The sequence below is a fragment of the Oncorhynchus keta genome, chromosome 4, assembly GCF_023373465.1.
Source record: "Oncorhynchus keta strain PuntledgeMale-10-30-2019 chromosome 4, Oket_V2, whole genome shotgun sequence".
Classification (NCBI taxonomy): Eukaryota; Metazoa; Chordata; class Actinopteri; order Salmoniformes; family Salmonidae; genus Oncorhynchus; species Oncorhynchus keta.
Genome location: NC_068424.1, coordinates 81,726,065 through 81,752,499, shown reverse-complemented (window position 1 = coordinate 81,752,499; position 26,435 = coordinate 81,726,065). Strand labels below are relative to the sequence as shown.

The 26,435-nt window shown below is 43.8% G+C and overlaps 2 protein-coding genes and 1 non-coding gene across 3 annotated transcripts; all 3 read left to right on the top strand.

Moving 5' to 3' along the window:
• Nucleotides 1–1,250: 1,250 nt before the first annotated feature.
• Nucleotides 1,251–8,177, top strand: LOC118381859 (DNA-directed RNA polymerase II subunit RPB7). The gene is made up of 8 exons (XM_035768751.2): nt 1,251–1,419; nt 4,233–4,342; nt 4,582–4,741; nt 5,648–5,698; nt 5,795–5,860; nt 5,990–6,061; nt 7,575–7,608; nt 7,882–8,177. The coding sequence occupies exons 1-8, from the start codon at nt 1,408–1,410 to the stop codon at nt 7,893–7,895; spliced, it is 519 nt and encodes a 172-aa protein (XP_035624644.1). The 5' UTR covers nt 1,251–1,407; the 3' UTR covers nt 7,896–8,177.
• Nucleotides 8,178–9,194: 1,017 nt separating this feature from the next.
• On the top strand, nt 9,195–24,639 carry LOC118381849 (elongation factor 1-gamma). The gene is made up of 11 exons (XM_052517578.1): nt 9,195–9,277; nt 11,947–12,024; nt 12,302–12,382; nt 12,804–12,867; nt 14,081–14,223; nt 16,472–16,615; nt 17,419–17,548; nt 18,075–18,303; nt 21,599–21,771; nt 23,293–23,417; nt 23,834–24,639. The coding sequence occupies exons 1-11, from the start codon at nt 9,266–9,268 to the stop codon at nt 23,990–23,992; spliced, it is 1,338 nt and encodes a 445-aa protein (XP_052373538.1). The 5' UTR covers nt 9,195–9,265; the 3' UTR covers nt 23,993–24,639.
• LOC118384104 (small nucleolar RNA SNORD36) lies at nt 12,600–12,676 on the top strand. Its single transcript, XR_004825805.1, has one exon. It is a non-coding gene; the product is annotated as a small nucleolar RNA SNORD36 (small nucleolar RNA).
• Nucleotides 24,640–26,435: the final 1,796 nt, after the last annotated feature.

Sequence of the window (26,435 nt, the reverse complement as noted above, 5' to 3'; positions counted from 1 at the left end):
TTAACAGATGTTAGGCTGGTGGTGAACCAGACTGGTTCTGCGGTGGGAGAGAGAGAGCCAGAGGAGTTAACAGATGTTGGGCTGGTGGTGAACCAGACTGGTTCTGTGGTGGCAGAGAGAGAGAGCCAGAGGAGTTAACAGATGTTGGGATGGTGGTGAACCAGACTGGCTCTGTGGTGGCAGAGAGAGAGCCAGAGGAGTTAACAGATGTTGGGCTGGTGGTGAACCAGACTGGTTCTGTGGTGGTAGAGAGAGAGAGAGCCAGAGGAGTTAACAGATGTTGGGATGGTGGTGAACCAGACTGGTTCTGTGGTGGCAGAGAGAGCGCCAGAGGAGTTAACAGATGTTGGGCTGGTGGTGAACCAGACTGGTTCTGTGGTGGTAGAGAGAGAGAGAGCCAGAGGAGTTAACAGATGTTGGGATGGTGGTGAACCAGACTGGTTCTGTGGTGGCAGAGAGAGCGCCAGAGGAGTTAACAGATGTTGGGCTGGTGGTGAACCAGACTGGTTCTGTGGTGGAAGAGAGAGAGCCAGAGGAGTTAACAGACTCAGCTACAGGAAGTCTTCTTTAAGGGACTGAACAACTCAATACCCCCAATCCCTTTCCAATGACAATGTCAAACACTGTGGTAGATGATGCTAACGGTGATGACCCATTGTGTGCGTCCTAAATCGCACCATACTCCATATATAGTGCACTATTTTTTTAACTGAGAAAATAGTGCACTTATGTAGGGAATAGGGTGGGTGAATTTGGGACATATTCCCATATTAGTCTTAGACAATTGTTTTGGCATATACTTCCACTGGTCCTCAGTATGCTGCCTATTACAAGCGCTTACATTGCATTGATTGCTTACAATCAACTACTAATTTCATAATTATGTTCTGTTACACTCAGCATTTTACTGTATATATATTTGAATTTATTGGTGTATACATATTTTCTACTTGAGTTATTTTCTGTAACTGTTTTTGCTTCTCAATTGAAGTGTCAGCATTCTTGAAGGTCTGTTTTTGATCAATTACTTTTGCTTTGACTGACTGACACTCAGTGTGAATCAAGGCATGTGTTGTCTATATGGGAAAAGTCTGATGGCCTGTCAGTGTCATGTCGGATGCATTTTTGTCTCATGTCATCTGTTGCTTATTTTTAAAACCAAAGACATTTCAACTTCGTTCTTGTTCTTAAAATGAAATATTTTTTATTTTTAAGCCCACGAATCCTTGTCTTGAATCATAATTGGACCAATCTAATGTTCCGGAAGTAAAACTTTTTCCAGAAGTCAAACATTACCGTCTTCCGGTGATGTGCCGCTGGACTTAAATAATAATTTAGAAAAGATAACCATTACTTGCTGATAAATTAAACGGAAGGCTACAATCAAGTAGGCGTCGGCGGGATATCATGTTTTATCATGTAAGATGTTCGATTTGTATGATCTTGTGACGATAACACCCATGGCTAACTATGCTATCGCTAGTGCTAGCTTTGTTAGCCGGTTGGCTAGCTAACTGCTCTGTTAACTGTTACCAAAATGAAAACCTAAACGTTCCATAATAACATATTTAACTGTTTGCTACGTGTCTGGCGGTGATAGTTTAAGAAAGCTACATGTTACTTTTGGGTGTTTTCACACATGGACCCACCCTTTCAGCCGATGTTTGTGAACTCCGTGTGTTTTTTTTGTGTGTGCTGTGTGATTACACACCAAAGGAACTCGGACCCCTCCAAAGAGCCCCCCCCGAAGCGAACCGAATTGAGGCCATCTCGAGAGGTGATCTGAGTTCGGTTCGCTTGAATTACGCGGTCCGGTTCCCGTTTTTAGGATAATGTGAATTTAAAGCTCCCCAATGTTCGCTTGTTATTATTCCCGCAACACACACGAGACTACTTCAACAACACCGTTAACCCCTGCCATGATTCCTCACACTGGAGTCACAAAAGAGAGATGATGTGCAGGGAAAATGTGTAGTTTAATTTTTTTTTGTTGCAATATGTGATCAATAGGCTGAGAGCTTCATACGCTATTCTAATAGTGTGAGAAGACAATATATTTGCTGAGAATCGCAACATTGGGTACAAAATATATTCTCGTTTTTAAAAAGGGGCAGTAGCCTACCTTGGTTGTACAATTTTCAATGACATTATTATTTATTTTGCAGTTATTATCCTACTATTTATTTTGTTAGCCATCAAATGTACATGTTAACAGTGTCTTCCGATTAGAATGATAACTAATGGTAGCAGTCGGATAACACATTCTGATTGAATGACTTGTCCTGCACTTTGTAAAAACCCAGAGGGAATGTTGGAGAAAGATATTGGTTCCTTTCTTAAACATAGCAATGTGAAAGCAAAGGGGTCTCTGTCCACAAAATATGTGAAATGAACTGGCAAAAGAGTTGAGTCCTTATTCAAATGCAAGGGCCGTGTGAATACAAAGATAACCGGAGTTCTTTAGCTTTTTTATTTTATTTTTTACCCCAGAGTTCACTTTAAAGAGGACTATATGTGAAAACACCCTTAGACTCAATGAAAGTAACTGCTGTCATTCTTAGCTATAAACAGTATGACTTGTTCAGTACTAGGTTACCCACTGTAAAAACAAACTGTACACTAACTATATATAACCTATAACCTATCAAGTTTGGACACCTACTCATTCAAGGGTTTTTTGTTATTTTGACTATTTTATACATTGTCGAATATAGTGAAGACATCAAAACTATGAAATAACACATATGGAGTCATGTAGTAACCAAATCAGTGTTAAACCAATTAAAATGTATTTTTGTTTTTTTGATTCTTCAAAGTAACCACCCTTTTCCTTGATGACAGCTTTGCACACTCTTGACATTCTCTCATCCAGCTTCATAAGGTAGTCACCTGGAATGCATTTTAATTAACAGGTGTGCCTTGTTAAAATGTAATTTGTGGAATTTTCTCTTTAATGCGTTAGAGCCAATCATTTGTATTGTGATAAGGTAGGGGTGGTATACAGAATATAGCCCTATTTGATAAAAGACCAAGTCCATATTATGGCAAGAACAGCTCAAATAAGCAAAGAGAAACGACAGTCCATCATTACTTCAAAGAAATGAAGGTCAGTCAAACAGTAAAAATGTCAATAACTTTGGAAGTTTCTTCAAGTACAGACTGAAAAAACCATCAAGTGCTATGATGAAACTGTCTCTCATGAGGACCGCCACAGGAAAGGAAGACCCAGAGTTACATCTGCTGCAGAGGATAAATTCATTAGAGTTAAATGCTTCACAGAGTTCAAGTAACAGACACATCTCAACATAAACTGTTAAGAGGAGACTGCGTGAATCAGGCCTTCATGGTCGAATTGCTGGAAAGAAACCACTACTAAATCAAATCAAATCAAAAGGACACCAATAAGAAGAAGAGAGACTTGCTTGGGCCAAGAAACACAAGCAATGAATATTAGACCAGTGGAAATCTGTCCTTTGGTCTGATGAGTCCAAATGAGAGATTTTTTGTTCCAACCTCTGTCTTTGTGAGACAGAGAAGGTGAATGGATGATCTCTGCATGTGTGGTTCCCACTGTGAAGCATGGAGGAGGAGGTGTGATGGTGTGGGGGTGCTTTTCTGGTGAAACTGTCAGTGATTTATTTAGAATTCAAGGCACACAACCAGCTGATTACCACAGCATTCTGCAGTTATACGCCATCCCATCTGGTTTGAGCTTAGTGGGACTATCATTTGTTTTTCAACAGGAAAATGACCCAACACACCTCCAGGCTGTGTATGGGCTATCTGACCAAGAAGGAGAGTGATGGAGTGCTGCATCAGATGACCAGGCCTCCACAATCACCCAACCTCAACCCAGTTGAGATGGTTTGAGATGAGTTGGACTGCAGAGTGAAGAAAAAGCAGCCAAAAAGTGCTCAGCATATGTGGGAACTCCTTCAAGACGGTTGGAAAAGCATTCCTCGTGAAGCTTGTTGAGAGAATGTCAAGAGTGTGCAAAGCTGTCATCAAGGCAAAGGGTGGCTACTTTGAAGAATCTAAAATCAAAAATATATTTTGGTTTGTGTAACACTTACTTGGTTACTACATGATTCCATATGTGTTATTTCATAGTTTTGATGTCTTCACTATTATTCTACAATGTATAAAATAGTACAAATAAAGAAAACTATTGAATGATTAGGTGTGTTTATAAACTTTTGACTGGTACTATATATATATATAATCATTCACAGATTTCCCTGGAGCATGAGATCCTGCTCCACCCTCGGTACTTTGGTCCCAATCTCCTGAACACTGTGAAACAAAAGCTCTTCACAGAAGTGGAGGGAACATGCACAGGAAAGTGAGTAGTATTGAGCCTGGGAAGCTTCCCATTTATTAACCTGGAACCCACACTCAGTATTGCTCAGTGTAGTGAAACAAAGTCATATTCAGTTTGGACTCCAGGCTACATTTCAACATAGACAAGAGACCACAAATTGTCTTTAGTTTGCACACTTCCACAACACTGGGTAGGTTGTTTTGACCAGTAACACGTTGATATGCTTGTTCAGTTATTGACTCAGTAATTCCCTGTTTCAGATATGGATTCGTCATTGCAGTGACCACCATTGACAACATTGGTGCAGGTGTCATCCAACCAGGCAGGGGATTTGTGCTTTACCCTGTCAAGTACAAGGCTATTGTTTTCCGTCCATTCAAAGGCGAGGTGGTAGATGCCGTGGTTACCCAGGTCAACAAAGTAAGGAAACAAGACAAAGGCTTCCTTCCCCCTATGTCAGGCGTCATCAACTAGATTCAGCCGCTGGACGATTTAAGAAATATTACAAGTAATTTGTTGCCTGCAAATTGACCGTATTGAAGCCCAAACAGATAGAATATTTGACTAAAACATTATTTCAAACCATGCTACCATTTCTATACAATCACATATCTCTCTACTATGCATGGGAATACTTTGGAATATATTTCCAAAATTTAAATCAGAGCTAATTTGCTGGTGTTTTTATAGTCTTTTATCCCCAACTATTAATTATTTTGGGGGCGGGGGTCCAAATAAAATAATCCGTGGGCCAAATTCATTGTTCTAGGTACAAAAGATAATGTACAAATGTTTAAAAAATAATAATTATAAAAACTAATAATTATAAAAACTATCTGAGAGGTTGCCCTGAAAACATGGAGTGCTGACAGACAGTCAGTCACCTGAGTGGCTCAGTGACCTGGGACGTTGGAAGATAGTCTATGACTGAGATGTAGACATATTTCTGGGCGTCTGCCATGACGGAAAGGATGGGGGATAGATCGTCTTGAGCGTCCATAAGTTGATATTTGAAGTGGAGCACTCTGAAACAATGGGACAGTTTAACCATCAGTAGCATTATGCAAAAGGGGGTTAGCTCTTCAGACTGTGTGGAACAATAACACCCTATTCCCTTTATAGTGCACTACTTTTGACCAGAGTCAATAGGGTAGTGCACTACTTTTGACCAGAGTCAATAGGGTGCAATTTGAATAGGGTGCAATTTGGGACACAGCCAAATCTTCTATAAATCTCATTACCATCTGAAATAAGGATTGACAATAATAGATCATATTGTTTTCATGGTGAAATTTAAAATAATTTAAGATGTCCTGTTCTTTTCAGGTTGGACTGTTCACAGAGATCGGCCCCATGTCCTGTTTCATCTCTCGTCACGTAGGTCCACATGGAAATGTCTCCTTTTAGTGGTCGAATGGTTTTATTCAGGAACTCTTTAATAAATGTCAATGTGGTTACTTACTGTTTCTGCAGTCCATTCCCTCAGAGATGGAGTTTGACCCCAACTCAAATCCTCCCTGTTATAAGACCACTGATGAGGTGAGATCTAAAACTTGTTCTTTACTAAATAGTGGTGGTTTGGTTGTCATTTTACTAACTGAATGTTTAGTAAACACAACTCTTGGATTACATGTCTTCTTATTAAGGATTATGTCTTCTCCATATTAGGACATTGTAATCCAACAGGATGATGAGATTCGGTTAAAGATCGTGGGAACAAGAGTGGATAAAAACGACATTGTGAGTATGCTGTCAAATCCCCATCAACTAAGGATGCTACCTGACAGACTTATACAATGGATTCAGAAAGTATTCAGACCCCTTGACCTTTTCTACATTTTGTTACGTTACAGCCTTATTCTAAAATGGATGAAATACATTTTTTTTTAAAATCAGCAATCTACACACAATACCCTATAATAACAAAGCGAAAACAGGTTTTTAAAAATGTTTACTAATTTATTAAAAATATTTAAAAAACAGAAGTATTCAGACCCTTTGCCCTATGAGACTCAAAATTGAGCTCGGATGCATCGTGTTTTCAATGATCATCCTTGAAAAGTTTCTACAACTTGATTGGAGTCCACTTCTGGTAAATACAATTGATTGGACATGTTTTGGAAAGGCACACACCTGTCTATATAAGGTCCCACAGTTGACAGTGCATGTCAGAGGAAAAACCAAGCCATGAGGTCAAACAAATTGTTCATAGAGCTCCGAGACAGGATTCTGTCGAGGCACCGAGCTGGGGATGGGTACCAAAAAATGAAAGTGGCCTCTTTCATTCATAAATGGAAGAAGTTTGTAACCACCAAGACTCTTCCTAGAGCTGAGCACCCGGCTAAACGGAGCAATCGGGGGGGAGAAGGGCCTTGGTCAGGGAGGTGACCAAGAACCCGATGCTTACTCTGACAGAGCTCTGGAGTTCCTCTGTGGAGATGGGAGAACCTTCCAGAAGGACAACCATCTCTGCAGCACTTCACTAGTCAGGCCTTTATGGTAGAGTGGCCAGACTGAAGCCACGTCTAAGTAAAAGACACATGACAGCATGCTTGGAGTTTGCCAAAAGGCACATGAAGGACTCTCGGACCATGCGAAACAAGATTCTCTGGTCTGATGAAACCAAGTGGCTTTGGGACACCATCTCAGTGAATGTGGTGGCCATCATTGGCCCAGCCAGAGCAAAGTACAGAGATCCGGAAAACTTGAACCCGATCAATGCAACATCTCTGGAGAGACCTGAAAATAGCTGTAGCAACGCTCCCCATCCAACCTGACAGAGCTTGAGAGGATCTGCAGAGAAGAATGGGAGAAACTACCCAAGCACAGGTTCCTTAAGCTTTTAGCATCATACCCAAGAAGACTCAAGGCTGTAATTGCTGCTAAATGTGCTTCAATAAAGTACTGAGTAAAGGGTCTGAATAATTTATTTGAATGTGATATCCTGCTTTTTATTTTGATACATTTTTATAAAAAAGTTCTAAAAACCTGTTTTTGCTTCACCATTCTAAGGTATTGTGTGTAGATTTGTTTTTCCCCCTCATCAATGTAATCAATCATAGAATAAGGCTGTAACGTAACAAAATGTGAAAAAGTCAAGGTGTCTGAATACTTTCTGAAGGCCCAGTATATCCTCACAGATTGCAAGCCACCGCGCACTATCTAAAGTATGAAATATTTCCATAGTCTCATTCATCCCCGTAAAGAGCCCTGTAAAGTTGCAATGTTGAACATTTACTTTCCTCTTTTTCAGTTCGCTATTGGATCCCTCATGGACGATTACCTGGGTATGTTGTTTTTTCACTTTTATTGGTCTTCTTTTTTTTAGGAAGAGTCTTGATGGTTACAAAGTTCTTCCATTTATGAATGAAAGAGGCCAACTTTCATTTTTTTGGTACCCAGCCCCAGCTCGGTGCCTCGACAGAATCCTGTCTCGGAGCTCTACGAACAATTTGTTTGACCTCATGGCTTGGTTTCTCCTCTGACATGCACTGTTAATCTTTTTTTTAAAAGATTGAATTGATCTGCAAATCATATTTTTTTTCTCTTTCTCTTCTCAGGTCTTGTCAGCTGATGTCCCTGCAGTGCTATGCTGATGTATCAACATCTCTCATATTTTATGTAAATGCCTCGACAATATAGTACTGTCATTTTTCTAGGTTGATAATGTGGTATTGCTACAAGTCCTGTACTAAGTGGGGACACCATATGAATACATACTATTGAAACCGCACAGAGCCTGTTGATAAGCAGGTGGTTATGTTGCTGTATCGTCTGAGTTACTCTTCCAGTTGCTGTTGTATATTGTATTTCTACAACTTGAACTGGAAATAAATGTTTATTTTTTGGTAATGTTGACCTTGTCTTCATTGAATGTTTTGCAAAATATGTTTTGCATTGAGGTCTGCTTCATTTTGTATGTGTTGTGCTTTTTAAAATACACACAAATAACAAATGGGATACAGACCTATCCGTCACATTCAATCAATGGAAATTCTTTGAAACCAACTTCGAAAAATGCATTACATTTTACTGTTGTAACGCAAAATCGTCCCCACTTTGATTTTTGGGACCATAATGCAATTCTACATCAAAAATACATCACTGCGTTTTCAGTTTTTGAAGAAAATGGCGGAAAATATGCAGCCGGATTCATTGCTCTAACTAATTATGACAAATGTTAACAACATGTTCGAGCAATGTAATAACTTTTCAAATAAGTTACATTACACGTTATTTTGACTGACAATTTGTTATCTACGCTATCCTTACGTACAACTGTTAGAGTTGCTTAAATTCGAATCTGGTATCAGGATAAATATAACAATGAGTCACCGATTGTATACTATGTATTTTTTTTATTAGCTAGGTAATAAATGGCAAATGCAACTTTCGTATATATGGGCTCACTGTAATACCAGCAGGGCAGAACAGAGAACTGACAGGATGTATGTAAACAGTTGTTCTTATACTGTGATGGATAGGAACCCAAACCGGCTGCGCGCGTGCGCCATCGAGCCCTTGGCGTAGCAGACGGTGGTTGGCCGCGCGAGCAGTGTGGGTGCAATAATTGAATAACATGGATTTCTACATTTATTTTGCGACGCTCGCGCAAGCGACGTGTCCGATCTGGTCAGCATGTTACGCTAACAAACTCGCAAGTGGTTGCATAGCAACAGCGTCAACTTCCGGCAGACAGGCGAAGCGCTAGTACAGTGTTCGCTTACCGTATACTCAAATGAACTAATAGTATACCAATAGTATGAAGTATATCGTATAATAGTATGGGTATTAAAACACAGCTCATGTTGTCTTTTTTGGGGGCAGATATGCCCATTTATTTTCAGCATTTTCAGTCAACGTTTGATTTCAGCGACGCGCCCCAACAGGCAGTAAATACGTCACTGGTGCGCGCCCTGAGTCTTCCTTTCTCTCGTCCTAAAGATGGCGGCAGGGGTGAGTAAGATGGAGAGATGCCTTGTCACTTTATTGTTATTTGCTTTTCAGCAACCATCTGTACAAAATCTCCCCCATCCGTCTACTTATCCGTTACCTTTAGTATTCCTGACACATTTAGCCACTTTAAACTTCATTGCTATGTTTATTTTATTTTTTAACCCCTCATAAAGTATTCATTGACGATGCAGCATAATAGCATTCGCGATGGTAAAATGACGCCTCTTTCCGTACCTTGTGCCACGTTGGGTTCTTCAGAGTCCGTGACGATTAATGAATGAAATTACTTGCTGTCTATTTTGTACCTTGTGTGTCATGGCTTATTTACTGTTTTTATTTGCAAAGTATCCATACATTGCCATCCGGAGTCTCTGGGGAGCATACTTGTGGCTACTTAGCTAAATAGCTAGGAAAGTAGGTGGTACTAGGTAACAGTAGGTATCAAACTAACTAGTTCGCTTGCTGTTTGGATAGGATTGTGGTCAACTTTAGGGGTAGGCCACTACCAATACAGGATATTAATTATGATTGCCAAAGTATCTTTGTGATGTGCCCTAATCCTAATGACTTGGCATAACTTTGACTTTAGCAAGCTCAGTTGCCAATGCAAGGAAGTGTGAGATTTAAAGGGGTGTAACCTCTGCCTACACTGGTTGTAACAATGGGCATATCCTGTACATTCCCAACACCAAGGGGCCAATTGAGTTGCTTGTTGTGTAGCTGTTGTGAGATATATTTATATAAAAAAAATGTTTTAAGCTGTTTTACTGACATTCTTATGATGTATTATTAAAATGTTTTTTTTTTTTTTTTTTACCAGCAATCAGATTCTAGGCTAGCCCAAAGTCAGTCGTTTCATCTTACCGTCCGAAGTTAGTGTATACAGCTGGCTATACATCCCTATCCCCCGTGGTTAGCACTTAAAACATCCATAAAGTGACTAATATCAAGGGATGCAAGTCTCGGATGTTGCGTTTAGCCAATCGGGCTGCAGCAGCCTGTTTACCACTCGTTAAACGCAGGGCACAACATAAGGAAGTAGCATTAGCTTAAAATGTTGGTAAAATATTTAGGCTATTTTGTCACATTGTAAGCGTAGCAATGAGCACAGGACAGTAGGCTATAAGTGCACATTTTCCAAAATACAATACATTTTCTGGAGTACGCCATTCTCAAAATACACTGCAAATTTGATGCCTTTTAGTGCTTTATTATAAAGTTGTTTATACATGTTTTATGGTGAAAATGATCTTCCCCAAATTTGGTATTTGACTGCAGTCATGACTCGTGACTGACCGGTGACGGTAACAGCCCTAAGTAGGACCAAGCTTTTTATCTGTGACTGGGGAAACTGTCCCATACTGTAGGGTGTCTACACACTGCCCCAAGTGGTTGAAAACAAGATTTCATTCAATTTCGCTTCCTAATGTTATAAAATACATTTTACCAAGACAAATATAATTATTCTTAATCTTTGAGTGTTATTTCTCTTAACACATCGACATTATATATTTTTTTTAAAAAAGTAGATTTTGGTAACCTAATGCAATCGTTAATAATAACCGAGTGGCGCTGCTTTCTCACACTGTCTCGAGGATTTTACATGTTGTGTTTAACGTCTACAAAGTTGTTTCCTCGGGTCACTGAATTAACATGACACGGGCTGAATTCAATGTAAAACGCTATGAAAATAAAAAAGCTTGCTGTACCGCTCAGTGCTCCGTTGACATTTTACAGAGAGAGAAATCGTTGAAAAAGAAAAGGAATTTTGCATTAATATGAAAGGCGTATGCTAAATTATTAAATTACTACATTTAAAAAAAATTGATTTGACTTTTATTGAACTTGGGGCGGCAGGGTAGCCTAGTGGTAAGGGCGTTGGACTAGTAACCGAAAGGTTGCAAATTCTAATCCCCGAGCTGACGAGGTACAAATCTGTCGTTCTGCCCCTGAACAAGGCAGTTAACCCACTGTTCCCCTTAACAAGGCAGTTAACCCACTGTTCCCCTGAACAAGGCAGTTAACCCACTGTTCCCCTTAACAAGGCAGTTAACCCACTGTTCCCCTGAACAGGCAGTTAACCCACTGTTCCTAGGCTGTCATTGAAAATAAGAATTAGTTCTAAACTGACTTGCCAAGTTAAATAAAGGTAAAAATAAATAAACTATGCATGTCATGTCTAAAAATCGATATCTGTGCTATGTTTTATATCCTCCGGAGTTCAAGAACATGAGTTCAAGGAAGAGCCTGTCATTTAGCCTTCATTTTCTCACAGCATCCAGCCAGCCTAGCTGACGCGATGCTTTTTTTCCAGATTATTTTTTTACCAGTTAATTTTTTTCTCTGGCCTCAATTGATTAAGGCACCCTAATTTTGGTCATCCTACAAGGGTAAAAAACTCCCAATAAGTTAACATATTAATAACATAATTTGACCCATTGGTCAAAAGGTGTTTTTTGATTGAACACCTACTGTTAGAAACAACTAGTTATGTAGCTACTGGTGTTTTTTGATTGAACAGCCTACTGTTAGAAACAACTAGTTATGTACTGTGTTTCTGCTTGTTGTTCCTGCCTAAACCACCACCTGGATCGAAAAGCACGACTGTGTACAGGGTTTTCCTCCCCATTTAATATAGTTGTGATTGTTCTCTCGTCTCCCTTCCGTAGACTCTGTACACGTATCCAGAGAACTGGAGAGCCTTCAAGGCTCAGATTGCAGCCCAGTACAGCGGTGCCCGCCTCAAGGTACTACATGTTTAAACCTGCCTTATCATATTTATTTATTCTTATTGCCCTGTGATTTTGTTGTTAAATGTTGTATTTATATTGGTTTTTACTACGGCTGTAACGATGACAATGTAACTCTGTTTACACAAGCAGCCCAATTCTGATCATTTGCCACCAATTTGTAATTTGACCGATCAGCTCTGTTGGCCATAATTGGGCAAAAGATAAGAATTGGGCTGCCTGAGTAAACGCATTTCTCTTGGGATGAATAAAGTATCATCTCGTCTCTCTTAAGGTGGCCAGCAGCGCCCCCGCCTTCACCTTCGGGCAGACGAACCGTACCCCCGCCTTCCTCAACAACTTCCCCTTGGGCAAGGTCAGTTTCTGTATTCATTTTGTAATGTGATCCATCTGAAATAGCACCCTATTCCCTACACCGTGCACTACTTTTGACCAGGTTCTTATATAGGGAATAGGGTGCCACTTGGGATACTAACATGGTTTACCTTGTACATATCCTTGAACTTGGATGATAAGATGTTGTATTGTCTGTGTTAGCAGCGCTATATTCCCCCCAAAAAATAGTTTGTATGATGCAATGATGTTTTGAATTTCTTCACCTGAAATAATCATGAAGTTTTTTTTATTGAGCTTTTTAACCCTGAGCATCAGATGTAAACATTGGCTATTGGTTGGTGTCTCCCATCTAGGAACAGGTGTTGAAAATGGACTTTCCAACGAATCAAATGAATGACTGACTGTTTTCCTTTTTTTTTTTTACTGTTCCCCCTCGCCAGGTTCCAGCTTTTCAAGGCGATGACGGCTTCTGTCTATTCGAGAGTAATGCCATTGCTCACTACCGTAAGTCTGCTTTTCACATCCTGTCTTATTCTGCATCTGGAGTAAACATTTTAACATGGAAATAGCTGTTCATTCAGCCGACAGTAGCAGCCAATGTGTGGTGTTCAATGTAGCCCTACATTCCATGAGACTTGAGGAGAAGAAGAAAAAACATGCAGAGCTTGACATTAACCTGATTATCCACTTATCCTTCAGACAAGGGGGTGACTAAAAGATAGTGTGGTGGTTGATGCAAGAAACAAAAATGCATTATTCCCATACCATTTATTATAGAGAATCAGAATCTATGCTACTCTCTGCCTATTGGCTACTTGGCATATTCAAGCCTGTCTCAAAATAAATCACTTCCACTTTGAGGCAAAAGAAAAAGCTCCTTACCTTACTCGCTTTTCAAAGATGGCTAGAAATGCACACGTTTTGTCTTGCTGGATGCAACCACTCCCCCTATTGCTGACTACGAATCATCTATAACTGGGCTAACAACTCAAAGTAGCAAAGGATATGAACAAAATGTGCATGTGGCTACATGCAGCTCTAACCTTTGATCTCAAAACAAGAGCATCTACTCACAACTGCTCATGCTGTGAACACAGTCCAGTTCTAAGTAAATGACACAGATCCATATATGGCAATGGTCTATTTGCATATAGGTCTACGGCAGCTCTGATTGGTTATGGTGCACTGGTCTGTAGAGTACGGGCTTAGTCGTTCAATAGAATCCGATTCGTTATGCCTACAACCCAAATCTATTGCATAATAAGCTTTGCGTATGAAGTCTTGCAGTTTTGTTTCGGTATGTTGGATTGAAAGTGACTAATATTGTGTTGACTCGATCACAATTCCCACAGTAAAGGGAAACGTGCTTCTCTGTGGGTGGGGGGCAGAGATTTCTTCTGAGCGCCCATCTAAGAGGGAACATTGTCCAATACGGTAGTTACAATGACTGCCTCCCGGGGAACAGTGGGTTAAGTGCCTTGTTCAGGGGCAGAACGACAGAGATTTTTACCTTGTCAGCTCTACTATACTACTAATAATATGCAAATATTAGCAACTATGACTGAGGAGCAGTCCGTTTGATATGGGCACCTTTCATCCAAGCTACTCAATACTGCCCCCATGTCACCAAGAAGTTTTAAGCAGCTCTGCCCCTGCAGCCATAAGAAGTTAAGATCTGTGCCAACATTCTCATTGTATGTACTGTCTTCTCCTCCAGTGAGCAATGAGGCCCTGCGTGGCAGCAGTCCCCAGACCCAGTCCCAGGTGCTTCAGTGGGTCAGCTTTGCTGATGCTGAAATCATCCCTCCAGCCTCTGCGTGGGTCTTCCCAACCTTGGGAATCATGCAGTTCAACAAGCAGGTATGTACTGTTATCATTGTATACTGACGCGCTTTCCAGCTACTCTTTATTGAAATTACACTGTAGACGATCAGATATCACAACCATGGTTTTAATCTACCAGACACTCAGATTGTTTATGAAGCAAATCATTTTGATTTTTTTCCACTTACTCTAGCTAACAATTTCATGCTTTTGCCTATTTCTCCCTGATTTAGAAGATACTGTTGCACAAACATGCTAATATAAGCCTACAGCAGCACTGGTATCAGGCTGTATAGACTAGCTAGGTGTGATCTGACTCAGTACATTTATTAGCTAACTAGCGATTTAGCATTAGTCTAATACGGATTTATTTTCGCCACAACATGCAAAGACAGAGAAGAAAAGATCCTGCTTTCTGGAATATTCCACTGGGTACAAATGGTATTTGTTTTGTTAAACATCTGAGTGCTGAGGTCTATCCTGACGGACTCGTCTCTGGGGGGCTCTAGTGCTGAGGTCTATCCTGACAGACTCGTCTCTGGGGGGCTCTAGTGCTGAGGTCTATCCTGACAGACTCGTCTCTGGGGGGCTCTAGTGCTGAGGTCTATCCTGACACTCGTCTCTGGGGGGCTCTAGTGCTGAGGTCTATCCTGACAGACTGAGGGCTCTAGTGCTGAGGTCTATCCTGACAGACTCTTCTCTGGAGGGCTCTGGGGGACTCTTCTCTAGTGCTGAGGTCTATCCTGACAGACTCGTCTCTGGGGGCTCTAGTGCTGAGGGGTCTCTAGTGCTGAGGTCTATCCTGACAGACTCCTGGGGGCTCTAGTGCTGAGGTCTATCCTGACACTCGTCTCTCTGGGGGCTCTAGTGCTGAGGTCTCTGGGGGCTCTAGTGCTGAGGTCCCTGACAGACTCGACAGACTCGTCTCTGGGGGCTCTAGTGCTGAGGTCTATCCTGACAGACTCTGGGGGCTCTCTGGGGGCTCTAGTGCTGAGGTCTATCCTGACAGACTCTGGGGGCTCTACTGAGGTCTATCCTGACAGGGGCTCTAGTGCTGAGGTCTATCCTGACAGACTCTTCTCTGGGGGCTCTAGTGCTGAGGTCTATCCTGACAGACTCTGGGGGCTCTAGTGCTGAGGTCTATCCTGACAGACTCCTCTGGGGGCTCTAGTGCTGAGGTCTATCCTGACAGACTCGTCTGGGGGCTCTGGGGGCTCTAGTGCTGAGGTCTATCCTGACACTCATCTCTGGGGGGGCTCTAGTGCTGAGGTCTATCCTGACAGACTCTCTGGGGGGCTCTAGTGCTGAGGTCTATCCTGACAGACTCGACTCTAGTCTCTGGGGGGGGCTCTAGTGCTGAGGTCTATCCTGGGGGCTCTAGTGCTGGGTCTACTCTAGTGCTGAGGTCTATCCTGACAGACTCTTCTCTGGGGCTCTAGTGCTGAGGTCTATCCTGACAGGAGGGCTCTAGTGCTGAGGTCTATCCTGACAGACTCGTCTCTGGGGGCTCTAGTGCTGAGGTCTATCCTGACGGACTCGTCTCTGGGGGGGGCTCTAGTGCTGAGGTCTATCCTGACGGACTCGTCTCTGGGGGCTGTGCTGAGGTCTATCTCTAGTGCTGAGGTCTATCCTGACAGACTCTTCTCTGGAGGGCTCTAGTGCTGAGGTGTATCCTGACGGACTCGTCTCTGGGGGGGGCTCTAGTGCTGAGGTCTATCCTGACGGACTCGTCTCTGGGGGGCTCTAGTCGTTGGAAAAGCCTCATAGCTTTACCCTCAAACCTACTGTCGTTAGCCCTGTGTGATATTAGTGCAGAACATTACTAATCTACAAATTTACCAAAGTAGTTTTAAAGTTCACCTCTTCCCCTCTCATTTTTATTTCAATTACCATAATTATTTAATGTAAACTTTCTCCAGGCCTTCATAGCCTATCGTCTATTTGGGTTATAACACAAAACATGTTTCGTGGTGACTCACTGTGATCTTGCATTTTGGTTTTAGCGTTCACACCCATAGTCTGTATTGCTGTTATTAATGTATCTCACAACACCCAGAGAAGGTTAAGTCACATAATATAGCATGTGTCACATGACAATTTTAACATTTGTTTAGGTGACTAATGCTAAATGGAGTGTCTTAGGAGCAAACTTATCTGTTCTGGTTTAAGGTTACTCTGCTCAATTTTGTGCCATGTCTCTCACCCTGTAGCCTCTAGACTTGCACAATGTAATGTATTTATTGTAAATGTAATGCATTGTGTGTGTGTGTGTGTGTGTCCCCAGGCAACAGAGCAGGCCAAGGAGGAGGTGAAGAAGGTTCTGTCTGTCCTCAACCATCACCTCAACACCAGGACCTTCCTGGTTGGAGAGCGAGTCAGCCTAGCTGATATCAGCGTGGCCTGTAGCATGATCTGGCTCTTTAAACAGGTTTGATATTCTTTTTTTTCTCTTTTTTTTTTACTGTTATGACAACAAATACCTTGGGGCTTCATGTCTTCTGCCTTCACCTGGGTGGGTGTTTCCATATCCATTCCTCAAGAAAGTACCTCTTGAACTGCACACATTTAGCTTCAGTTAACTATTCAATGGCTTGTTGAATCAGGGAACCCCTCATATTTAAACTGGGTGTGTCTCAAATTGGCTCCCCATTAAGTGCACTTGTATATGGAAGTGTTCCCATTAGGGTTTACCAGAGATGGGGTAACCATAGTGATGGACTACAACAGTGTTCCGTTAGGGTTTACCAGAGACAGGGTAACCCTGGTGATGGACGACAACAGTGTTCCATTCAGGATGGTTTACCAGAGACAGGGTAACCATGGTGATGGACTACAACAGTGTTCCATTCAGGATGTTTTACCAGAGACAGGGTAACCATAGTGATGGACCACAACAGTGTTCCATTCAGGATGGTTTACCAGAGACAGGGTAACCCTAAAACACACTGTCAATGGAGATTGAAAAAAACATGGAAGGGTTTTGAATCCAGGACTGGACTTAATCTGGGTCCCGGGAAACTGGCCTATATGTGGCTTTGATGTCTAATGACTTAGCCTAGGGTTAGTATTTCTCTCGTCATTCCTCGGGGCAGAACCCTTATGACTGCACATATCACCTCTAGCTACAAACTTGACCAATGTATGGGAGACATTGGCCTAAATGCTGCATCTTTTGTTTAGATTAGTGGAGCTGTCCTCGTGGCTTTAAATGTCCCTCTCCTCTTCCTGTAGGTCCTTGAGCCTTCCTTCCGCCAACCTTTCCCCAACGTGACCCGTTGGTTCCAGACCTGCGTCAACCAGCCCCAGTTCAAGACCGTGCTCGGAGAGGTCAAGCTCTGCGACAAGATGGCCCAGTTTGATCGTAAGGACCAACTGTAGAAGAAAGGATTCTTCCACATATTGTTCTAGTTCCATAATATAAAAACAATGTTTTCTATGAATTATTGTGTTGTAATTTTTGCACATTTGACATATTTTTATAGATTTATAAATGAGAAATATTTGGAGTTTGTTTTCATGGAGAAGATTGAAAGGTGTTTCTATGAAGTAATTTGTCACCCACCCAAGACCGTACTATCATGACAGAGGCATCCCCCTCGTTGTGAAATCTAATCCTTGGGAGAATAACGCAGGACTTTGGCACAGGTTAAAGTAGACCCAATCTACAATAATCTGACTAGAAGACCTGGGACAATAGTTACTATATTATTATGAGCGGTGCTGGTACACCCCCTCTTAAAGCACTGATTTATGCTAATATTGTGGTCAAATGGTTAATGACATTTTGTGTTGATGTTAAAAGATTCAAACACAGGGAAACACTCGGTGTAGTGCACTACACTGGATTTGTTATTCAATGTCTTTTATTGAATGTCTTTATTCTCCAGCCAAGAAGTTCTCTGACATGCAGCCCAAGAAGGACAGCCTTCCCAAGAAAGACGCCCCTCCCAAGAAAGAGAAGGCTGGAAAGGAGGCAGGCAAACCTCAGGAGAAGAAAGATAAGAAGAAGAAGGAAGAGAAGGAAGCTGCCCCTGCCGAGGAGGAAATGGACGAGTGTGAAGCAGCTCTGGCTTCAGAACCCAAAACAAAGGACCCCTTCGCTCACCTACCAAAGAGGTACATCATATGTCCACATACATCAGACCTGAGGGTTATACTTGCGAAGCTGGATTAATGAGTTAGCCAGCTAACTTGCCTAAATATTGTGATATAACTTTTTTTTTAATGTAAAGATGAGCCTGTCATGGTGTAATTGACTCAGCAATTTAAAACACTTGGGAGTATTTTTGTAATCATTTATATTATGTTGTATTTATAAATTGTGTAGATGCAGGACTCCCTCATAAAATAGATGAGACTCCCTGCTAAAAAAAAAAAAAAGTTGTTTTCTTAATGAATCAGAGTTATTTTGGGTTGTTTATCAAAGTTAGCCAGCTAACTCATTGACCCAAAGGGGGTATATTATAAAGCAGGATCAATGAGTTAGCCAGCTAACTTTGATTTAGCAACCAGAAATAACTATAGATTTTCTGGTTCATTTAAAAAAAGCTGAACTTTAACCTTTCAAACACATTTGAGGACTGGGGGCTGTCCCAGAAGGCTGGATCAGTGAGTTGGCCAGCTGTCCAAATTTGCTTTAAATAACTGAATCTTTTTTGAGGAATAGACTTAAAATTGTCATTATCGTCTACAAATGTAGCTTTTTTTTTCTTTTTTAAAGGACCAATGCTTCTGTTTTTATCTCGATATCAAATCATTTCTGTGTAACAATTAACTACCTTACTGTGATTTTTGTTTTAAATTGAAAAGGCCAAAAATGAACAAAACTAGCTTCGTAGCGAAGAGCAATTTCTCAAGCAAGGACTGTTTGAGTGGGTAACATGAGATGTTATTGGCATTTTCAGCTCTCTTTCTTATTGGTCTAACTAATTTAATGCTTGGTGATGTCACCAGGCAGGCCAAAACTCTATCACACCAGAACAGGCTGACATTTTAGGCCTTTCCCTACCAAACAGTTCCTACACTAAAAGGGAATTAACATTTTCAAAATGTCACTATTATTCCAATCTCAGTGTTGAACTGCAGTGTTTGTGTATATATAAAATGCAGAAAAATCACTTGACAGCCCAAATCACCTTCAATCAACCAACAAATCCTAAATTACATGTGGCTATTAGTTAGACGGAGGTCTGTCCTGACGGGACTCTGTGGGCTCTAGTACGGAGGTCTGTCCTGACGGGACTCTGTGGGCTCTAGTACGGAGGTCTGTCCTGACGGGACTCTGTGGGCTCTAGTACGGAGGTCTGTCCTGACGGGACTCTGTGGGCTCTAGTACGGAGGTCTGTCCTGACTGTCTCTGTGGGCTCTAGTACGGAGGTCTGTCCTGACGGTCTCTGTGGGCTCTAGTACGGAGGTCTGTCCTGACGGTCTCTGTGGGCTCTAGTACGGAGGTCTGTCCTGACGGTCTCTGTGGGCTCTAGTGCGGAGGTCTGTCCTGACGGTCTCTGTGGGCTCTAGTACGGAGGTCTGTCCTGACGGTCTCTGTGGGCTCTAGTACGGAGGTCTGTCCTGACGGTCTCTGTGGGCTCTAGTACGGAGGTCTGTCCTGGCGGTCTCTGTGGGCTCTAGTACGGAGGTCTGTCCTGACGGTCTCTGTGGGCTCTAGTACGGATGTCTGTCCTGACGGTCTCTGTGGGCTCTAGTACGGAGGTCTGTCCTGACGGTCTCTGTGGGCTCTAGTACGGAGGTCTGTCCTGACGGTCTCTGGGCTCTAGTGCGACGGTCTCTGTGGGCTCTAGTGCGGAGGTCTGTCCTGACGGTCTCTGTGGGCTCTAGTACGGAGGTCTGTCCTGGCGGTCTCTGTGGGCTCTAGTACGGAGGTCTGTCCTGGCGGTCTCTGTGGGCTCTAGTACGGAGGTCTGTCCTGGCGGTCTCTGTGGGCTCTAGTACGGAGGTCTGTCCTGACGGTCTCTGTGGGCTCTAGTACGGAGGTCTGTCCTGGCGGTCTCTGTGGGCTCTAGTACGGAGGTCTGTCCTGACGGACTCTGTGGGCTCTAGTACGGAGGTCTGTCCTGACGGTCTCTGGGCTCTAGTGCGACGGTCTCTGTGGGCTCTAGTGCGGAGGTCTGTCCTGACGGTCTCTGTGGGCTCTAGTACGGATGTCTGTCCTGACGGTCTCTGTGGGCTCTAGTACGGAGGTCTGTCCTGACGGACTCTGTGGGCTCTAGTACGGAGGTCTGTCCTGACGGTCTCTGGGCTCTAGTGCGACGGTCTCTGTGGGCTCTAGTGCGGAGGTCTGTCCTGACGGTCTCTGTGGGCTCTAGTACGGAGGTCTGTCCTGACGGTCTCTGTGGGCTCTAGTACGGAGGTCTGTCCTGGCGGTCTCTGTGGGCTCTAGTACGGAGGTCTGTCCTGACGGTCTCTGTGGGCTCTAGTACGGAGGTCTGTCCTGGGTCTCTGTGGGCTCTACGGTCTCTGTGGGCTCTAGTACGGGGTCTGTCCTGACGGTCTCTGTGGGCTCTAGTACGGAGGTCTGTCCTGACGGTCTCTGTGGGCTCTAGTGCGGAGGTCTGTCCTGACGGTCTCTGTGGGCTCTAGTACGGAGGTCTGTCCTGACGGTCTCTGTGGGCTCTAGTACGGAGGTCTGTCCTGGCGGTCTCTGTGGGCTCTAGTACGGAGGTCTGTCCTGGCGGTCTCTGTGGGCTCTAGTACGGAGGTCTGTCCTGGCGGTCTCTGTGGGCTCTAGTACGGAGGTCTGTCCTGGCGGTCTCTGTGGGCTCTAGTACGGAGGTCTGTCCTGACGGTCTCTGTGGGCTCTAGTACGGAGGTCTGTCCTGACGGTCTCTGGGCTCTAGTGGATGTCTGTCCTGGCGGTCTCTGTGGGCTCTAGTGCGGAGGTCTGTCCTGGCGGACTCTGTGGGCTCTAGTACGGAGGTCTGTCCTGACGGTCTCTGTGGGCTCTAGTACGGATGTCTGTCCTGACGGTCTCTGTGGGCTCTAGTACGGAGGTCTGTCCTGACGGTCTCTGGGCTCTAGTGCGACGGTCTCTGTGGGCTCTAGTGCGGAGGTCTGTCCTGACGGTCTCTGTGGGCTCTAGTACGGAGGTCTGTCCTGACACTAGTCTATGTGGGCTCTAGTCGTTGGAAATGCCTCATAGCTTTACCCTCAAATCTACTGCCATTAGCCCTGTGGGATATTACTAATAATATTTAACTGTTTTTTGCTTTGTCGTGTGTGTAGATGGATGAGGAAATTTTAGAATAAGGCTGTAAAATAACAATGTGCAAAAAGTTTTCGGTCTGAATACTTTCCGAATGCTCTTTATATATTTTAACCTCTTGAGTTATTAGGTGACTAGGGAGTGTACAATCTCTCCCCCTGTTCTCCTGATTCCTCGCTCCTCTTCCTGCAGTGCGTTTGTCATGGACGAGTTCAAGAGGAAGTACTCTAACGAGGACACGCTGACTGTAGCCGTGCCCCACTTCTGGGAACACTTTGACAAGGAGGGCTACTCCATCTGGTACGGCGAGTACAAATTCCCCGAGGAGCTTACCATGACCTTCATGAGCTGCAACCTCATCATGGGTGAGATACCTACCACAGCCATCCATAGGCTCTATACCCACAGCCATCCACACCACAACCATCCATAGGCTCTATACCCACAGCCATCCACACCACAACCATCCATAGGCTCTATACCCACAGCCATCCACACCACAGCCGTCCATAGGCTCTATACCCACAGCCATCCACACCACAACCATCCATAGGCTCTATACCCACAGCCATCCACACCACAACCATCCATAGGCTCTATACCCACAACCATCCATAGGCTCTATACCCACAGCCATCCACACCACAACCATCCATAGGCTCTATACCCACAGCCATCCACACCACAACCATCCATAGGCTCTATACCCACAGCCATCCACACCACAACCATCCATAGGCTCTATACCCACAGCCATCCACACCACAACCATCCATAGGCTCTATACCCACAGCCATCCACACCACAACCATCCATAGGCTCTATACCCACAGCCATCCACACCACAACCATTCATAGGCTCTATACCCACAGCCATACATACCACAACCATCCATAGGCTCTATACCCACAGCCATCCACATACCACAGCCATCCATAGGCTCTATACCCACAGCCATACATACCACAGCCGTCCGTAGGCTCTATACCCACAGCCATCCATAGGCTCTATACCCACAGCCATCCACACCACAACCATCCATAGGCTCTATACCCACAGCCATCCACACCACAGCCGTCCATAGGCTCTATATACCCACAGCCGTCCGTACCACAGCCGTCCGTAGGCTCTATATACCCACAGCCGTCCGTAGGCTCTATATACCCACAGCCGTCCGTAGGCTCTATATACCCACAGCCGTCCGTAGGCTCTATATACCCACAGCCGTCCGTAGGCTCTATATACCCACAGCCGGCCGTAGGCTCTATATACCCACAGCCGTCCGTAGGCTCTATATACCCACAGCCGTCCGTAGGCTCTATATACCCACAGCCGGCCGTAGGCTCTATATACCCACTGCCCCGCAACCTCATGGGTGAGAAGTAGAACAGTCGTAGCTCCACACGTATCAGACTCCAGCTGCTGATCATTTCAGAAGTAGTGTGATCCATGTAGGTCGTACTGTAGGTGATTACAGTACGACCTACATGGATTTGCTACATGCTAATCTCACTCTTCACGCCGCATTGCGCCTGTGTATTTCATCAAGGATTTCACATGTAGCAATCATTGTCAAAGACGGAATCTGCTACCCACAGCCGTTGGAGTCCGGGGGGCTGAGAATGTCCGGGAGGGGGGCTGAGAATGTCCGGGAGGGGGGCTGAGAATGTCCGGGTAGGGGGGGGCTGAGAATGTCCGGGGACTCCAGCTGATCATTTCAGAATGTCCGGGAGGGGGGCTGAGAATGTCCGGGGGCTGAGAATGTCCGGGAGGGGGGCTGAAATGTCTGGGGGGGGGCTGAGAATGTCCGGGGGGCTGAGAATGTCCGGGAGGGGGGGGGGGCTGAGAATGTCCCGGGGGTACTGAGAGCTGCTTCATCTTTCAGGAATGTTCCAGCGACTTGACAAACTCCGCAAGAACGGCTTTGCCAGCGTGATCCTGTTCGGCGGGAACAACGACAGTAGCATTTCTGGAATCTGGATCTTCAGAGGACAGGACTTAGCTTTCACTGTGAGTTTCTGTTTCCCCTTGGGCTGTTTTGGGGTAGAAGGTCATTTCAGTAGACAATTCTTGTCCATTATTCCCCATGTGGAATAATAAAGTTGACTGAACAGTCTTGGGGATAGACTGGGGACTGGTTTCCCAGACATATTAAGTGTAGACCAGGATTAAACATTTTAAATGTTCCCTTGACCAAGCCTTTTAGTCCTGGACTGGAGTTGATCTGTGTCTGGAGAACTGGGCCTAAGGGTGTCAGAGAGAATTACCGCTGCAGTTCTGCATTGAAAACGTGCTCTTGGAGAACCATGTGCTACAACTGTATACAATTGACCCTACAGGTTCATTCTTCTGTCCCAATGTTAGGAATTCAATGATTGTATGATTTGCTTTTAGTTGACCACCTATAATTTCTCCCTCCTGTGTAGTTGTCTGATGACTGGCAGATTGATTATGAGTCGTACGCCTGGCGCAAACTGGACCCCGACAGCGACGAAACCAAGACCATGGTCAAGGAGTACTTTGCTTGGGAGGGAGAGTTCAAACACGTGGGAAAACCCTTTAGCCAGGGCAAGTGCTTCAAGTGAGCAGCGTGGAGGAGGATGGCACCATGACCCCTATACGTCCGACGCTATACATCAACACCTTAACCTAAAGGACATTCAAACACCTTAAAACTACACTTGGACCTTCTCAAACTGATCTTCAGTTGGAGTGGATTGTGTCTCAGTGGTCCTAACAGAAGCGGTTGTTTTGAGTTGACAAATAAACATGTTTTCCACAATGCCTTTTTCTGGAATTTTTTATTTTTTTTGGTGATGGAATCCCCCCCAAAAAAAAAATATATATATATAATGCTAGATGACTTGTTTTACTTCGAAAAATTGACCATTTTCTGTTTTGTGGCCTTGTTGTATGCCATCGCCTAGCTACCCTGTTTTATAAGCCTGAATTTCCTTTAAATTCTAGCCAGAGTACCAGTCTGTTTGTGCCATCCCTGGTCAGTCATTATCATGTTTGGCTGAACAATGAGCAATGTATTTGGTAAGAGCACAAACAGATCTGGGACCAGCCTAATTCAGTGTGAAATAATCATATTTGTTTTCTCTTTTGATATAGCAATCATGGAGCTGAAATCTGGACAATGAATAAATGGTTAAATTTCTGTCCATAAAAGAATTGGTTGCGCACATTCAAGCCTTTTAATGTGGTGAAAAATAAATAATTGAACGTCTAGTGCCTCCCTGTCCCTCGACCTTAGGATTCTTCTGTGCATACAGTGGGTCTGTCGCACCATATTCCTTATACTTAAGTTTTTAGAAACATTTTATTTAGCTTGGCAAGTCGGTTAAGAACAAATTATTTACGATGACGGCCACACCCAGACACCGCTGGGATGATTTTGCGCCGCCCTATGGAACTCCCTATCACAGCTGGTTGTGATACAGCCTGGAATTGAACCGGGGTCGGTAGTAACACCTCTAGCACTGAGATGCAGTGCCTTAGACCGCTGCACTAGTCGGGAGGGTGCTACTTTTAACCAGGGCTCATAGGGTGTAGTTTGGGTGTCGTGTGAATATAATGAGTAAAAAACAGCTTTTTCCTAACTGAGAATAATTGTATATGATTTAATTAGCTACATGAAACCAAGCTTTTTGAGAATAATTTGATTTCATCTGAATACATCAAAAGGATCTAAAAGTTTCTAAATTGGTAAAATAAAGTCATGTCTGGAGCTAATTCCAACACAGGCTACAAAATGGTAGCTTTGGTATTTAAATGAGCAATACTTTTTTTTTGGGGGGGGGTCAAAATGAGGATGCAGTATATTTTGTCCGCCAGGGGGCGTAAAAGCCCTTGGATTAGATGCACTACATGACTAAAAGTCATTCCTAAGTCGTGGGCATTAATAAGCAGTTGGTCCACCCTTTTCCTGCTACACGCTATATATAAAAGTATGTGGACACCCCTTCAAATTAGTGGATTTGGCTAACAGTTGTATAAAATCTAGAGCACAGCCGTGCAATCTACATAGACAAACATTGGCAGTAGAATAGCCTTACTGAAGAGCTCTGTGATTTTCAACGTGGCACCGTCATAGGATGCCACCTTTACAACAGGTCAGTTTGTCAAATTTCTGCCCTGCTAGAGCTACACCGGTTAACTGGAAGTGCTGTTATTGTGAAGTGGAAACCTCTAGGAGCAACAAGGGCCACACAAACTCACAGCACGGGTGCTGTAGCACATAAAAATCTGTCCTCGGTTGCAACACTCACTACCGAGTTCCAAACGGCCTCTGGAAGCAACAGCACAATTTGTTGCGAGCTTCATGAAATGGGTTTCAATGGTCGAGCAGCCGCACACAAGCCTATGATCGCACCGTGCAATGCCAAGCGTCGGCTGGAGTGGTGTAAAGCTCGCCGCCATTGAACTCTGGAGAAGTGAAAACACGTTCTCTGGAGTGATGAATCACGCTTCACCATCTGGCAGTCCGATGGACAAAATCTGGGTTTGCTGGATGAAGGGAAAACGCTACCTGCCCCAAAGTATCGTGCCACCTGTTAAGTTTGGTGGTGGAGGAATAATGGTCTTAGGCTGTTTTTCATGGTTTGGGCCCCTTAGTTCCAGTGAAGGGAAATCTTAACACGACAGCATACAATGACATTCTATATGATTCTGTGTTTCCAACTTTGACGAAGGCCCTTTCCTGTTTTAGTATGACAATGCCCTCGTGCACAAAGCGAGATCCATACAGAAATGTATTGTCGAGATCGGTGTGGAAGAACTTGACCGGACCGGCCTGCACAGAGCCCTGGCCTCAACCCCTTCGAACTCCTTTGGGATGAATTGGAACACCGACTTTGAGCCAGGTCTAATCACCCAACATCAGTCACCCAATCTCACTAATGCTCTTGAGGCTGAATGGAATCCCCCACAGCAATATTCCAACATCTAGTGGAAATCCTTCCCAGAAGAGTGAAGACTGTTATAGCAGCAAAGGGGGGGACCAACCCCATATTAACACCCATA